Raw genomic sequence first — 17,663 nt, forward strand, 5'->3', positions numbered from 1 at the left:
TAAATTCTACCTCCAAAGTGGTTTTTACTTTGATGCATCTTCTCCAACCCTTCTACCCTCACCATTTGTAGCATGTTACTGTAACAGCCCTCAATCGGCCCTTCCTAAATCCATGTTGCACACGGTAACCCGAGTGATCAATATACAAATGTGGCTATATCGCTCCTTGTCTTTAACACCTTTCAATGTTATCCCATTGCCTAGAAATCAAAACTCTTAGCTGGGGACTTCCCTGGTGGCGCAGTGGTTAAGAATCTGCCTGCCAATGCAGGGGACACGGGTTCAAGCCCTGGTCTGGGAAGATCCCACATGCTGCGGAGCAACTAAACCTGTGTGCCACAACTACTGAGCCTGTGCTCTAGAGCCCACAAGCCACAGCGGCTGAGCCTGTGTGCCACAACTGCTGAAGCCTGCACACCTAGAGCCCGTGCTCCGCAACAAGAGAAGCCACCGCGATGAGAAGCCCACGCATCACAACAAAGAGTAGCCCCTGCTTGCCACAACTAGAAAAAGTCCGCGCGCAGCAACGAAGACCCAATGCAGTCAAAAATAAATAAAAAACAAAAACAAAAACTCTAAGCTGTACTGAAAATTTGTAGATACTGTAAGGTGACTCAATCAGCACCCAGCCCCACCCACTTCTAGCTTGACTTTCTTTCTATAGAGGCTGAAAAACTAAAAGCTAAATTCACTAGACTCTCTTGCAGCTCAGTTCTGCCTAAGAACCCAGTTTCTTCCTAGCAGTCCCACATAAGACTTGGGATAGAAGTGAGCAATGTGAGATGGTGACTGTGCTAGGAAGATCTGGTCTTTGGGCAAGCATGGCAGCGGAAGCATTGAGTTCTTCTGTAGCACCTCTGCAGGAGTTTCACTATGAGAGTCATACGGGGTAGTTGGGTACATCTACGGCTGCTCTGTTCCTGGTGACTCTCCCACGGATTCTGTAAGTCACCCACTATCTTATAATAAACCCCTTCCTGTTGAAAAGAATAGACAGAAAGTGGACTCTTGTCATCTTCAACCAAGAACCCCAACAGACACACTTGACATTCAATGCCTTCTAAGATCGAGTTCCTACCAATCCCCCAAGCCTCATCTCCCATGACTTCCCATCTTGTATCTTATAACTAAGACTACTGTTTCCAGTCTCTGACTTTGTTCATACTTCTCTTTTTGCTTTGAAGTTTCTGCCCATCTTTCTTCTCTTGAATTCAGACCTACCCTTCAATATTCAGCTCTACTGGCTCATCAGGTTGGCTGAATGTTTCTTTCTCTAAGTCCCAAAGACTCTGGGAATACCTCCTTCACACATGTTGCACACTAAAGGTTATGATCTACCTGTAGGTAGATCACACTAGGGACCATATCTTATCTCTGTAACCTTGGAGCGTACCCCCAGTGCTTACCACACAGCAGGTGATCAAAAAATTTTGACTGAATTTAATAAACCTAAATCTTCTTTAATCCCTGACTCTTACTAATGGTTAACCATAAGCTTTTTCCAGCTTCTCTACTTTCACTGAGTTCATAAGTACCTCCAATTTAACCCTCTTCATCTAAACTTTCATATTACCTATTAATAACCTCCAATAACCATCAAGCCTTTATAGGATGCCCTATTGTGAGCTCCAACTAAGAATGGCCAAAGGAGAAGGCTTGTTTCCTTCTAGTGCCTTGCTTATCATGACCATGAATAGACCCATCTTACTTGCTTACCAGCCTTAACATCCAACTTACTTTTGTCTGTCTTCACCTTCAATGTGGGAAGGAGCCAAACTGGTTACGGTGACAGACACTGCTGGTCACTAACTGAAAAGTTATTCCTTCCCTTTCTTTCTTGCCATCAAAACCATGCTTTTGTTCAGACATTTACCTTTCATTGGCTTGGAAGGTGGTCATTCCTCAGCCCCAGAAGGGTAAATCATGATAATTCTCAGCACCCTAGCCAGTGACTGGAGAGAGGGTGTAAGCATGTGATCCAATCCTGGCCTGCGGGCTCTGAAGGGCACTGTACCGGAGAGGCTTCTGAGAAAGGTCATGCCCCTAATAAAAAGAAAAGCATAGGGCTTCCCTGGTGGCGCAGTGGTTGAGAGTCCACCTGCTGATGCAAGGGACGTGGGTTCGTGCCCCGGTCCGGGAAGATCCCACATGCCGTGGAGCGGCTGCACCCGTGAGCCATGGCCGCTGAGCCTGCGCGTCCGGAGCCTGTGCTCCGCAACGAGAGAGGCCACAGCAGTGAGAGGCCCGCGTACCACAAAAAAAAAAAAAAAAAAAAGAAAAGCATATGCAGAAATTCTCCACCTCCTCCTCCTCCTCTATGTTGTGTTTATAAGAAACGTTTGGAACTGCTGTAGCCATCTTGTGAGCAAGAGACAATGCCAACAGGCTGAAGATATGAGTAGAAAGATGGAAACACCTGGTTTCTTAAGGATGTCACTGAGTCACAGACTCAGCCCACCCCAGAACTGCTATACACCTGCCTTCGGATTAAATGAGAAGTAAATGTTCCTGTGTAGACCACTTCTAGCTGAGTATTCTGTTACCTGCAGATGGAAACATTCTGATATTGCTATACTCTTCCATATAATGTTAAACTCAACCTGTTCCTCCCAACTACTTCATCATAATCTTTGATCTAAATCCTGGGACTCTTAGCTGGTTACTAACCTTTTTCCATTTTCCTTATCTACTACATCAATCATTTCTACCAGGGTTCCTTTCCTTCTAACTATAAACATATGACCATCACTAAGAAACATATACAGGAATTTCAGCAAATCCATACTCGTAAGGGTGCCTGCACTACTCCATTTCTGAAGTCCATCTGATAGCCTATTTTTTAGCCACAGCCCCTTGTTCTTCCATCTTTCTCCTTTTCCTATCCCAAGACTGCTCTTTCAATTTCTTGAGACCTAGTCCTTGATCCCTTCCTTTCTCTACTGAACCTGAAGCCCTCGGCTGACTACTTGAAGCAACAACTGACTTCCCTAGCCCTTTTGTCTGAGTACCACATGTTTTCTGCATATCACCAATCCTAGGGTACAACTGGAGAAAATCACACAACTGAGGCCCCTATATATCAAAGATTTCCATCTTAGGTAGTTCCTCGGTGCAGCTAAACATGCTTTTTTCATGCCCTTTTCAGTATTCTTTCTTACTGACTTCAGTACTCTCATGTCACAGTCCCATCCTCTCTTTTCAGCAGATAACCTTGACTTTACTTCTTAGAAAAAACAGACAAGTTCCCTCAGCTTGATTTATTCACACCTACAAACCACCTCTATCTATTCTATATTCCTTTACCATCAGTCTCAGAGGAAAAAACATCCTTTCTTATGTTCAACGCTAATCTCTCCATGAGTATTCTTTTAAAAAAAATTGTGGTAAGGGACTTCCCTGGCGGTCCAGTGGTTAAGAATCCGCCTTCCAATGCAGGGGACGTGGGTTTGATCCCTGGTTGGGGAACTAAGATCCCACATGCTGTGGGCCAACTAAGCCCGCACACCTCAACTAGACAGCCTGCGTGCTGCAAACTATAGAGCCCATGTGCTCTGGAGCCTGCGCGCCACAACTAGAGAGAAGCCTGTGTGCCACAACTAGAGAGAAGCCTGTGCGCCACAACTAGAGAGAAGCCCTCGCACCATAACGAAGTTTCCCACATGCCGCAACTAAGATCCGATGCAGCCAAAAAAAAAAAAAAAAAAAATTGTGGTAAAATATACGTAACATAAAACTGATCATTTCAGCCATTTTTAAGTGTACAGGTCTGTGGCATTAAGTTTATTCACATTGTTGGGCAACCATCACCACCATCCATCTCCAAAACTTCTGCATCTTCCTCAGCTGAAACTCTGTACCCATTAAATGATAATTCCCTTCTCCTCCCTCCCTCTAGCCCCTGGCAACCACCGTTCTACCTTCTGTTTTAATAAATTTGACTACTCTAGGTACCTCATATAAGTGGAATTATACAATATTTATTGTTTTGTGACTGGCTTATTTCACTTACCATAATGTCTTCGAAATTCATCCATGTTATAGCATGTGTCAGAATTTCTTCCCCTTTTAAGGCTAAATAATATTCCATTGCATGTATATGCCACATTTTACCTATTCATTCTTCCACTGATGGAACCTGGGTTGCTACCACCTTTTGGCTATTGTGATTAATGCTGCTATGATCATGGGTGTACAAATTCCATCAGTATTCTCTTCATGCTTCAGTAGTCAGGCTTGCTCTCTCTAGCTCCTTGCTTGCTCTCTCTCTTCCTTTCAAACTCTCTCTTTACTGGTTCCCTCCCGTCAGCCTATAAAACATACTCAAGTCTCGCACACCATCTCTATAAACATTCTCTAAATCACCCCTAAAAACCTTTCAGTTTCAGCTCTTCTCTCAATTCATAGTAGACATGACTAACCAGACTTACCCGGAGTCAGATATTCTAGTCCTGTTTGGAGGACAAAGTGTGCTTTTGTTCTTAGTTATCTGAATAAGCTCAATAAAGGATTCACTGACTCTTACAGAAAAGTATACATTTAGGTTCAGATTTCTGCATGGGAAAATTTTGGGAATGATGACAGGTAAACATAAGAATACATTTTAAACTGTCTGATCTTTAAAAAAATTTTTTCAGTCTTTTAAAAAAATCAGACTCCTCCAGGAAAAACTGAAATGACAAATATTCCTTCTAACATGCAGCTGAGAAGGAATCAAGGAAATAATGAGAAAAGCTCAAGTTCCTTACATTGATGAATGAAGCATTGATGTAATCAGAATCTGGAACTCCTTCAACTGGTGTCAGATGGACTCTAGAATGGTCATCTAGAAAAAAAATTTTTTTTTTCAATTAAATTCAATTTTATTTTTCACTGGTCCCAATGCAACCAGGCCAGTTGTGACATCTATGACTATGTGTAGAGAGACACACAAGTATAAAGTTGTCACTGCAGCACTATTTATAACAGCAAAAATTCGGACACATCTCAACCATCATTAGGGGACTAAGTTAAATAAATTAAGATATATCCATAATATGGAATAGTAAGCAGTTGATAAAAAGGAAAGTGAACACTTCTGTTTCTTGCCAATTACCAGTACATATATCGGTATATATATATACCAATACACCAATACATTTCTCTATATTATAGTCATTTCAGGTATATAGCATTATAGTTCAACATCTGTAATAACTATAGTGATCACCACCACAAGTCTAGCTACCATCCACCACCATACAGTAGAACCCCCCCACCAATCCATTTCACCCACCTCCAACCCCCTTCCCCTCTGGTAACCAACAATCTGTTCTCTGTATCTATGAGTTTGTGTTTGTTTTGTTGTTTTGTTTTGTTTTTTTAGATTCCACATGAGTGAAATCATATGGTATTTATCTTTCTCCATCTGACTTATTTTCCAATATATATTGGGAAAAAAAAGAAAAAAGAGCAATGTATACAGCATACCAGTTATACTAAAAATATATAATATATATACATGCATTTATACACAAATAAGACATAAGTATCTGTAAATGCCTAGTACAGTGGTCTTTAATATATTATGCACCCAAAACTGCACCAGGAATTATTTAAAGGATGAGTTTTTAAAAAAAGCAATTATAAAAGATAAAGCAGGGCTTCCCTGGTGGCGCAGTGGTTGAGAGTCCACCTGCCGATGCAAGGGACACGGGATCGTGCCCCGGTCCGGGAAGATCCCACATGCTGCGGAGCGGCTGCGCCCGTGAGCCATGGCCGCTGGGCCTGCGCATCCAGAGCCTGTGCTCCGCAACGGGAGAGGCCACAACAGTGAGAGGCCCGCGTACCGCAAAAAAAAAAAAAGCAAAGTTCAAATATTTTGCTCTCACATCCCACTAGATTATGCATATTCCATTCTGGAGACCACTAACCTAGAAAAATGTCTGTTAGGTTATAGATAAACTGATTAGCAATGGCTAACTTTGGGAAGGAGTTACGAAGAGAACTCTGAATTGGAATTTCTTTGCAATGAGCAACAAAAAACCCCCACAACAACCATGCACTTGCTGTCTGGTCTTAGTGAAACTGCTCTCCTTAACTTCCCAGAAACTTTAGGCCTGCCTTAAAAAACCTGGTCAAGCACCCCTACTGACTTTATGAGCACCTGGGGTTGCCTGGGGAGCCATAAAGGCTCTTTCAGTCCAAAGGCTTGACTCTATTCTTATTACCAGCCTTCCTATGATCAATTACAAGATTCTTTCCATCCTCAGAAAATCTGGCTACAGATGCAGTTTCAGGTTACATCCCAAGAAACCCTACAAACACTCACAAGGCAAGATGTTTACATATCGATTTTTTTCCTTGTTCTCCTCCTTGGAGGCAGCTTCACAGGTGGCCTGGATAGGACAAGCAGGGAGAGCCTGAAAGGTTAAGAGAAATTACAGAAGTTATTAAAAGGGATAAACACCAAACATGTAAACTGCTGCACCATACTCTGACCTGGCAGCAAGTTCTACCTTTTCTTAGGGGAGAAAAGATGTGCCCAGGTGAATACTTGCACCTAACACAGAGAGTGCACCTCTCTTCTAAATAGCTTCTAAGCTCCTTAGAGTTTGAATGCCCAGAGGGCAGAATGCCTTTCCTGTTACTGTAAGCACAGCATGCTCTTTATATGATTACTATGTGGTTAGGAGCATGTTACAATGCTGGGTCAAAATGGACCACCCCAGTATATGGGACTGGGGACACAACTGAAAGGATGGGCCATTTATCCCCATGCTGACCACCATGCAAAGCTGGAGATGTATCTCAGAGTAAACCACACAGGAGGGGTCTGGATGGTCAGTTGAGTTAGGAGCCTGACAAGGGGGTATGGCAGCCCAGCCTCTAGCATCATGTGGTAAGGAAGCAAGGACAGGTGAGTGGGTGAGAGGGCATTCACATGGATGCAGCAGTTAGGAAGCAGAGGACTTGGATGAGGTAACACTGAATCTGCAGCAGTTTTGGAGCAAATGTAAATCAGCTAGCACTGGGAGGTATGTGGGTAAGTATAAATGGTTTGACATGAGATAGTCTGGATTGTATGAACTTGAGCAAATCGGCCAAAGTTTCCCATAAAATTGGGAAAATAATACCTGCTACATAAGGAGTAAATAAGATAATCTCATGTTTGGCATAGAATAAGCATTCAATAAATTTGTTTTATAGGAGTAGGAAGCTAAATTTTATTATTTGAATTGTTTTCTTCTGTGTTCTATATATTCAAAACTAAGAAAGCAAAAAGAGAAATAGTTTAAAATTACAACCTAGACAACCTTCCTGATAAGTGATTTGGAAATATGTCTTAAAGCTTTAAAAATATTCATACCCTTTGACCTAGGAAATCTGGATTCTAGCCTAAATAAATAAAAATCTCTATGTTCAAATTATTTACTTCATCATTATTTAGAATGACCCCAAACTGAAAACAACCTTAGTATTCAGCAGTAGGAGAACAGTTAAGTAAATTATGGTTCATGTATTACTTTTCATTCATTCCTTCAACAAACATATAATGTGTACCTATTAGGTACCGAGTTAGGTACAGAGCAAACAGTGGTGAATCAAATCATATACACAGTTCTTGCTCTCATGAACAATGCAAACTTGTGGGTGAAAGACAGATATTAAATAAATAAAACAGGTAAATATAAAATTACATACCATGATAAATGCAATGAGAGAACAGGTTATTAGAGAAAGTATCAGAAAGCCCAAGGAATACCCCAATACAGATTAAGGGTAGGTCTCCATGAGGAAGGATGAGTATGGAAAAGAGTATTCCAGGCAAAGAACAGCATGTATGATGACCCAGAGGCAGGAGAAGGCTTGGTTTGTGTGAGGAAATAAAGTGTCAGTGAGGGTGTTATGTATAAAATGTTGCTGGTGGAGATGGCAAGAGGAAGTGGGAGGAGATGAGTTTTTTGACAAGGTTGATCACATATTTCTACATAGGTCCTTGAATAGGAAGTTTGAATTTTACTTTAAGTGCACGAGGAAACCATTCAAGGTTTTTATAAACTGCAATCCACTTTACCTGTTAAAGAATCACTCTGGCTGCTACATGGAAAATGGGCTGGGAGGAAGGCAAGTACAGAATGTGGAAAGATGATGGTACAAGGAAATAGATGCCTTTGAGATATATTATGAAGTCAGAATGACTAGATTTAGAGATGGAATGGACAAAAGTTGGGGAGAGAAAGAGACAGGAATGAAGGATGACTCTCAGGTTTCTAGCTTGGATAAAAATAATAAAAAAGATTAAGTAAAGGAAATGCCAGCCTAAAAGGAACCAATTTTGCCAGAAAGAAACAAGAGTTTTAAGAAGGAGCAAATATACTTCCTAGGAACCAGCAAGATAGTGGTAGGAGAAATTAAAGTGAAATACCCCAAGATAACCGGAGTCAAGGTCTCATAGTCCATCTACCTTCACTTATTCAAGAGATTTTCTTTTCAGAGTTAAAACCCTGGAGGTTCTGCCTGTTATTTTACTAAGAAAGCCAATTTCTTTAGACCCACTGCTGTCAATACATAAAGGGGAAAAAGGAGTTTCCTGGACCGGAAGATTGGAATTTCCCAGTTCACCCAGTTTGCCTTCTCTTCACCCAGATAGGCTAGATTTCCACCTTGATGCAGGGCAGGATGAGATACAAGTTTTTAAAAGCCCTCAAGACTAATCCTGAGGCATTACTTTTCCTCTACATCCCTTGTCTAAAATGATGTAGAACAGATGTAGTGATAACAAGATTCTTGAAAATAGTCCTCAGGGTCAGTAATGACAATGACCACATCTCAAAGTCCTGTCAGCACCCCTAGCTCCCCCAGTCATGATGAAGAAAAATTAGGTCTCCAGGTAGGCTGAGGCTCCTAAAAGGAAAGTTAGGAAGAAACAGGAGTCACTGTTTGACAAGAGAAAATAAAAGATTTGCTTTAGAGAACACTGTACTAGATGCAAAATATCAGATTAAAGAGCTTAGGTCAAGGATGAAAACAAGGGGAATCCTACTTTTAGCTTCTACTCTGAAAAACCCAGCCTTGAGAGCTGGGCAGAAGCAGCTGAACCAGAAGGCTCTAAGATGTTAAATTCTCCACAAACAGTAGGTGGCATCAAAGACCACTTCATCCCTTGCTTAGGCCTTTACTGGAAGCAAGACTGTCATTTTTTAAAAAGTGTCAGCTAAAAAAATTTTTTTTTCAATTTTTACAATTATTTTTTTAAAAAGTAAGTTCTTATAAGTTTAACCTGTAAGTTCTCTTTGGGCCCTTCCTCATCATGTCCTTTTCCTTCTCCTCTCACAAGTAAACTTGGAATTTTGTATTTATTATCCCCTTATCTGTATCCATATATTCTGTATCCTTAAACAAATATATTTTTATTGTTCAGTCTATTTTTTGATAAAAATGCAATGATAAATGGTGACTTGCTTTTGTTGCCCAACATTATGTTCTGAAGATTCCACTCAGGTTGTTCCATGTAGCCAAAGTTCATTCATTTTAACTACTTTGTAGTCCTCCATTTTTAGACCATACCAACATTTATTTATCCATTCTACTACTGGTGAATATTTGGGTTGTTTACAGTTAACCGTCCCGCTTTGAGCACTAACTGTATGTGTTTCCTCATGCACATTTGCAAGAGTTTCAGGTATGACTATCTTTAACCTTACCAGATGAGGCCAAATTGTTTTTCATAGTAGCTGTACCAATTTACACTCCCACCAGCAATGTAAAGTATTCCAGTTATTCCGTATCCTTGTCAACATTTGCTACGGTCAGACTTTAAATGTATCAAATGTAGGTTTAATTTATATTTCTCTGATTATTAATGAGGTTCACCATCATTTCATAGTTTACTGGTCAACAGGGTTTCCTCTTTTGTGAAGAACCTAGTTGAGTGTTTCCCCATCTTTCTACTGGATTATTTATCTTCTTACTACTTTGTAGAAGTTCTTTATGTGTTCTGGAAACTCATTCTTTATCAGTTATAAGTGTTACAAGTATTTTTTACCAAGTTTTTGGCCTGCCCCTTCATTTTCTTTATAGTATTTATTTATGAACAGAAGTTTTGCATTTTAATGTAGTCAAGTTGATCAATCTTTCCCTTTATAAACATTTTAAGTCTTAAGAACACCTTCTTATGTGAGATCATAGTATATTTTCCTACATTATTGTCTCTACATTTTTTCCTTTAAATTTCAGTGTTTACATCAACTGGGACTGATTTTTGGTATGAGACAGGAATTCAATTTCATTTATTCCCATGGGGTTACCCAATTGTCTGAGCTCTATTTATTGTAAAGACCATCCTCTACCCCAGCAAAACTACAACAGCATTTGTCACAAATAGGTTTCCCTTTACATATGAATCTGCTTCTGGGTTCTCTATTTTATTCCGCTGGTCAATCTATTCCAGTGCCAATACAAAACTGTCTTAATTACTAAACTTTATAATGACTCTTTATACTGGTAAGGCGGGTCTCCTCACCTTGTTCTTCTTCTTCAGGAATGTCTTGGCTATTCTTGAATCTTTTCTCCTCCATATTAATTTTAGAATCAGCTTGTCAAGTTCCACAAAAAACCTGTTGGGATTTTTATTGGAATTGCATTGAATCTATATATCAGTTTGGGGAGAATTGACAACTTTACAATACTGAGCCTTCTAATCCATTGATCCTATTTCTTTCACTAATTTAGGTTTTTTTCTTTAATGTTTTCAACCATTTTTATAATTTTCTCCAAAGAGTTTGTAAATATTTTACTAAATTTATTCCTAGGTACTTCACATTTTGGATGCTATTGTAAATGGCATCTTTTAAAAATTATTAGATTTTCTGATTGTGGCTTATAAACAGAAATGCATTCATTTTTATGCTGTTTTTGTATCTATCAACCCTGTTAAAATAACATTAATTCTAATAATTTATTTGATGAGTCTTTGGATTTCTCTGGGACAATAATCTCCTCTGTGAAAAAAACTGATTTTTGTCTCTTCCTTTCCAATCCGTAATACCTTTCGTTTCTTTTCTTGCCTTACTGTGTTAACGTCTCCAGTATAGTACTGAATCTCATTCACTTTAAAGTTTGAATCCCCTTCCAAATACTTTGGCCACAGTCACCAGTGCCTGAACACTCTGCTGTGATGGGGAGCCTACTACTTTCCAAGGCAGTTCCCCTGATCTTGGAACAGTTCTGTTTAGAAGGACTTAAAACCCAGATACACAATTTGTTTTCCCCTTGTACTGACTAGTGTAAAACCCAGGAGGTCAGCTGGTACCTTCTCTGCCCCTTGGAAATCCTGAACTCCCAATTCCCTGGACTGTTGAATTCTAAAGCCCTTGACATAGGTACTGATAATTCCCATAGGCCTTTGGCTCTGATATATTTATTTGGAGACAACTCATCAATGCAGAGACTATTCTGCCTCTGATTCACTCAGATGCCACACAGTTCTGTCACCAAATTACACATAAATGCTTCTTTACCTGGAAATCCAAGAATTAAGCTGTCTCTACTAAAGATGCAGGGTCCTGCGTGGGTTAAGGGGTTTCACATTTCACAATTCACAGATTATGACCGCCTCACAGCCTCTAGTTCTTTCCCTAGCTGTCTCCTATCCCCTTCATCTCAGAAGCTAACTAAAGTCTATTTATTTATTTATTAAACCTTAAACATGTTTTAGGGACCTCAGTAAGTGGCTTTTCAAAGTGTTTCTTTTAAACAAATTCAGTGCTTTCTTCTGAGACAAATGCTGGTCAGTAAAATGTTCCAGCTTATAACTTTAGGACAAAAGTTCCATTACCCACAACTTTCAACCAGTGGGGTTTCATAGAAATGTTACACACTCCCCATTTAGTCTGTCAGATATCCGAAAACAGCTGTCATTTCCTATGCTTATTGTTTCTTCAGCTGTTCACCCCCACAGTCCAGTTTTTCCTCCAAAACAACTTCCCATTTAATGATATTCCTTTTCACAGAGACCTGACCACAAGACTCTTGGCACAGTTCAAGCTGGGGACACCAACTCTATTCTATATGCCATCTATACATTAAAGCATAATGGATACTACGCTAAAGCTAATAAGCTTGAATAGCTTTGTTTACTATATTAAAAAAACTTTTAAAAGTTTTTTTCTCTTCTTCTTTTTGGCTGCACTGCGAGGCACGCAGATCTCAGCTCCCCAAACAGGGATCAAACCTGCACCCCCTGCAGTGGAAGCATGGAGTGTTAACCACTGGACCACCAGGGAAGCCCCTTTTAAGTTTTTAATGTCTGCTTTTAAAAATGTTATTTAAAAATATGCTTGTTGTAAAAGAAAGTCAAATAATTCAGTAGAAAGTGGAAGTTCCCTATCATGTCTCTCCTGTCTTCTACCCGTCCTTGTAGGCAACCACTGCTCAGTTCACAGTATTCCTCCAGACTTTAAAAAAAAAAAAAAAAAAAAGGCATTAACACACTCAAATGCAGACATACATAGATTTTTTTTTAAAAAGGGGATTATACCATGTAAAGTCCCCTGGAATATGTTTTTTCCCATATTTTTCTATGTCAACACATTTATTTTAATGACAGTACAGAATTTCATAATAGATGCAAGAAATTATTTAGCCATTCTGCTATTTGATAAATATTTTCCACTTTATTTTCTTTGCTATTATAAGTAATGCTACAATGAACATCCTTGTATAAATATATATTTTGTTTTCTGATAGAGTCCCATAAGTTAGGTCAGAGAGCATAAGCATTTAAAATTTGGTTGATACTGCCAAATCATCCTTCCAATGCTGTATCAATTTAAACTTCCCCTACCTGTGTGTAAGAGTTTCTTTATCCCCATACCCCTGCCCATACCTGATATCAATCTTATAAAATTTTAAAATCTAACAGGCCCAAAATAATGGTTAGTTTTAATCTGGATATCCGGATTACTAAATATAGTTGAGCTTCTTTTCCTATGATTATAGACCATTTGTTTTTCACCTCTGAACTGCCAATTTTTCTCCTGCAATGTTTACTTTTTTCTCACAGGTTTGGAGAAGCTCTATATATTATGGAAAATTCTCTGTCTACCTGTGGCAAATAGTTTCTCCCAGTTGGCCACTTCCTTATGGTGTTATTTTTCAGAGATGCTTAACATCTTAATATATTTATTATCTTTCAATCTATTCTATTCTAGCTTCTGAATCTTGTGTTTTGCTTAGAAAGGCCTTCCTCACCCCATGATTACAAGAATATTATTCTATGATAGTGGACACAAATTAGTGTATTTGTCCTATGTGTTAACTCTCCTCTTTCCTGCCAGGGCTGACCGATGCAAGCACAGTCACACCTGACCTACATTTGCTACCAACTAGTTCTCTTTTCCAGGATTTTGAAACCCAGGAAGAAGCAGAGGCTTCCCTAGAGGGCCCAGACCCACCAGAATAGGACCTGCTCTGTCCAAAGGCTGGTAGTCTATCTCATCTTTTGATTCGGCCAGCTTCCCCACTTCTTTGCTTGAGTTGACTTCTCTTGTTTTTAAGTAAAAGACCTTAACTCACTTAGCAGTTAGTAACAGAGAGTGGGGTTGTAGATGAGATACTGATGGGGAAAATACGGGTGATGTGAACCTGATTACCGAGTTCAGATGAAGGCAAAGGAACTGTCAACCAACTTGCATTATGGGAAAGCGCAAGCCACTCATACCTCACAACTGTAAAACAGTTACTTCATATTGGATTGCAATCACCTGGGATATGCTCTAGCTGATGGTAAAGGAGTTGGGGGAGGGGGAGTGCCAATTAAAAGGACATGAGAAATGCTGAAACCAAGGAATAGGATTATTTCTGACAATTCTAGATAGTAAAACAAGAAAAAGCCCAGCTCCAAAATCAAATACTTATCTCCAAAGACAGCACAAAATTCAGGGCCCTTCTATGACTGTGCTATATGTATTTTGCTGAACCAAAAGTTAAAGTTTCAGAATTTTGCTGGTTGTTAAATGTTAATGCCAATGGAATTCACATCTTTCCTTGGCTGGTCATGTGAAAGACACGGCTTTAAAGTGAGATAATTGAAATGATGCAGAAAGGAAACAGAGGAGTTGGGGAAAGCCAACTTCTAAAAATCTCTATTGTGCTCTCTACTGCATCCTGCTTTCATGATGAAAACTGCCTCACAACCCAGCTCTCATTGCTCATGGATAATCAGGATGCAAGCATAACACGATCTGGAGGGTAAAATACATAAAGAAGGTAGAAAAGCAAAGAACTAACACCCAGAAGAAACTGCAGGAATTCACTGAGTTGGATCACCAAAAACCATAGGAATAGCTGTTGATATACATTTTGAGGATGTTAGACCAAGGAGGGGTCTAATTCTAATTTTTGAATACGGCTAGATTTCTAGTTATGGTACGGTTATCTGAACTTCTGCAGTTAGCGTAACCGCTCAGGAAACTGGCCACGGTTCTAATGGTGGGGTGGGGTGGGGTGGCCAGTAGGAACCTGGACGGAATGCTGGGTTCAGCTAGGTAACAAAGAAAAGCCAGAAAGCCCTTGGCACAAAGTAGAGGAAATCAGTGTTACAGGGGATCCAACAGCCTCAACCTTCTCACTGACACCTTCATCATGTCCTTGATGCATGCCTCACTAGAGGGTGTACATGGGTGAGGAAAGCATCCGCATCTTTTAGAAGAAGGAACTGACTTCAAAAAGGGATTCTTGATCTTAGTGGGAAGAAAAAAGCCTCAGAGGCCACAGTTCACCAGGGCTCAGACTTCTCTGAGGTGGATAATTTGTTGTGAAGCTCCCAATAATGGAAATGGGAGGCAGCCAGCTCAGGTCAGTTGAGGGGGCCTGACTAGACTCTCATGCTAGAGAAGGGCTCCTTCTCATCCAACTCTCAGGCCTGAGTCAGTTCACAGACCTAGAACCCTTCAATGATGGGCACATGTAAGAAAGAACACTGCCACAGCACATCAACACTCCTATACCATGAACCTTTCTCCTCATTTTCCCTTAAGAATCTGCAGGCATTTACCACAGTAACCACTGGGTAAAGGCAAATACATCTTTTGGGGTCTACTGGGTTCTGGCCTTCAGATAACTAATTCCTGGGAACCCAGAATGCTATAATTTCATGCTAGTTTGAACGGAGCCTTTGTAGCCCAGGAGATGGAAGGATTTTTGGCTTGAAGTGGTCTCATGTTAGGAGCTACCTATTTTCCCAATGTATGGCTGGAATGGAATTCTACAGCAAGGAGTAGGAATAACCACATTGGTCCCCTAACCCTTTGGATAGATACCATTCCAGTAGCTAGAGCAAATGCAAGCTGCTGGAGCAGTCATCTTCCTTTACCAAAAGGCTAGGTCCCTAGATGAGTCACAGAGCTCCTAAGTGCTACAGGAGACTTAAAAGTTGTGGGATAATGATGAGATAATCCATTTAGATGTGTGAGTTTAGTGATGGCATGAAGCAAGTGCTCAATAACTACTAATATTAGCTATTCTGATGCTTCCTATTACTCTCCATGCAAGTTACCAAACAGATAAGCTGACAGTTTTTAAGAATGTCAGTATAATGTCATACATGAACCATGTGGAGCTGCAGATTTGCAGTTGCTTTTCCAGATGTTATATTTCCTACAGATTAATATAACCCGTGGTACCTGGAATTTTGCTATTAATGAGGCAAGTACGCTTATTTTTTCCTTTATGATGCACAAGGACTACATGAAGCAGTTTCCCTTTCTCATGGCAGGAGCAGCTTCAGTGATAAATCATCTTGACCTCTCTCTGCTGTGAACTGGTTTATTGGGATTTTGTCTCACTGTTTCACAGGACATCACCCTGACAACTATATAGTGGCCTGCCACCTTGGTCAAGTTTTCTGAAAGTCAAAAGCCAGCAGCACGTCAGGATATCCCCTCCAACGTAAAGGGTAAGTTGCCACTCCTTGCCCCCACGCCCTCCCCACCGCCCACTTCAAAGAGGAGGAGTGATGCTTGCTGGGTCATTATGGATTTTGGAGACAGCATGCGTATACCACATGCTGGTGTCCTATTCTGACTCATTTATTGAGTGATCTGAAAAGAGAAGGCTCTCTAGCTGATCCAGGCCATAGAGAAATTAGCTCTGGTAGATTCTACGGGGCCCTAAGTGTCTGTGGTTCAGGCTGAGCAGGAGAATCATGATGAAAAACCTTAGGATTTGGGGACAAGACCATGATCCTGTCAGCAAGATTATGTTCCTAGCTTAGCACTGGGGTCTGGTAGAGACTGTAAGCCTGACCATGGGACACTAGATATCCATATGACGTCAACTGCCCGTCATAAACTAAGTATTATGTGATTCAATAAGCTATAAATTGGGACATGTCCAGAATTCAGCTGAAACTGATGTGTACAGAACGCGTGCCACACACCCACTCCTTCAATAGATTCATCTAACTTCCTGATGATATTAACAGTTGACTAAAGGAGAAAAAAGTCCAGCCTAGTGTACAAATGGCTCTGTGAGACATGCTAGCTTATTCTGGAAGCAGATTGCTATGGGATAATCTACTTAAGGTATGGCTCTGAATGAGTATAAAAGAGAAATCCGTCTGGTGAACAGAACTTCAGGCAAGGTATCACACCATCCGTTTCACTGGATGTTAGGATCTAAGCTGATCCCTGGGTAGTAGATAACTGGGACAAAAAAGACAGAAAATATTTATGCTCCATGTGTATGCTCACTGAATGGCACTCACTGCAAGAACCCAGGAGATGTTGGTCGGCCCTTTCCCTCACCACCCCAGTGCTGGCCCAATGAGCCCATGAACATAGTGGCCATGATACCACGGCAATTGACTGTCACAATACCTATCTGAATTTGCCTACCATGCCTCTTAGGAACACCACCCCTATCCAGGTATTCACTGGAATGCCTTATCATGGGATCTCAGGGAATCACCTCTAAACAAAGAACTCATTTCACAGAAAAAAGTACAGCCACTAGGTCACATACCCATCACCACCCATCACCCAGAAGTAGCCTGCATCATATTTAAAAAACAGCCTACTGGAGACCTAGCTATAGTGTTGAGGCTGAGGTGCTATCCTGTGGGATGAGGTGAATGTTCATAATCAATAATGAGCATTAAATGGTGTTGTTTTTCTAACAGCCAGAAAAAAGAGTCCAAGTTATTACCTTAACTCTTGCCTGGTAAATGGTCTTCTGCTTCACCTCTTGCTTCCCTCCCATCTATTCTCCACATTGTAGCTAGTGGTTTTCTCAGAGTACAAATCTGACCACATCACTCTCCACTCCCCCAAGCCCTTCAGAGGCGGAGCAGATATGAGTGGTAACCCACCCACCCAATAAACATTCCTCCTTGCTACTAGAGCTCCCATTCTGTGGGTTAACCGCCTATCCTCTACATGACACTGGAATAATCTGGATTGGTCTCAGCCAGTTGCAGTAAGGCTATTTCTCCCTTGCTTATGACTAGTTTAAGAAGGAATATGTGACCAGGGAAGTCTCCAGAAGCTTTTGGGAAAGTTTTCCTCACGAATAAAAGGAGACATACAGGAAGAAACAGTCATTCTCTTCCCACTGGACCTTGTTTACCCCCATGTGGTGCCTAGAACTGGGACAGCCATTATGTTTTGGGGGGGGGGTCACACTGC

General features: G+C 40.6%; 1 protein-coding gene across 3 annotated transcripts in view; it reads right to left on the minus strand.

Annotated features, from left to right (window-relative positions):
* PTPRA (protein tyrosine phosphatase receptor type A) overlaps positions 1–17,663 on the minus strand; it is a 184,361-nt gene that overhangs the window by 28,577 nt on the left and 138,121 nt on the right. For 2 of the 3 annotated variants that reach the window (XM_082858010.1, XM_082858009.1), the window contains 2 exons: positions 6,308–6,398; positions 4,746–4,822 (listed from right to left, as the gene is read on the minus strand). In XM_082858010.1, coding sequence (XP_082714136.1) covers positions 4,746–4,822; positions 6,308–6,398 — 168 coding nt within the window. Of the gene's footprint in view, positions 1–4,745; positions 4,823–6,307; positions 6,399–10,501; positions 10,551–17,663 lie in introns of those variants that run through there. The other variant, XM_082858011.1, reaches the window with a different exon arrangement.

The sequence above is a fragment of the Leucopleurus acutus genome, assembly GCF_964270905.1.
Source record: "Leucopleurus acutus genome assembly, chromosome: 16".
NCBI classification, from domain to species: domain Eukaryota; kingdom Metazoa; phylum Chordata; class Mammalia; order Artiodactyla; family Delphinidae; genus Leucopleurus; species Leucopleurus acutus.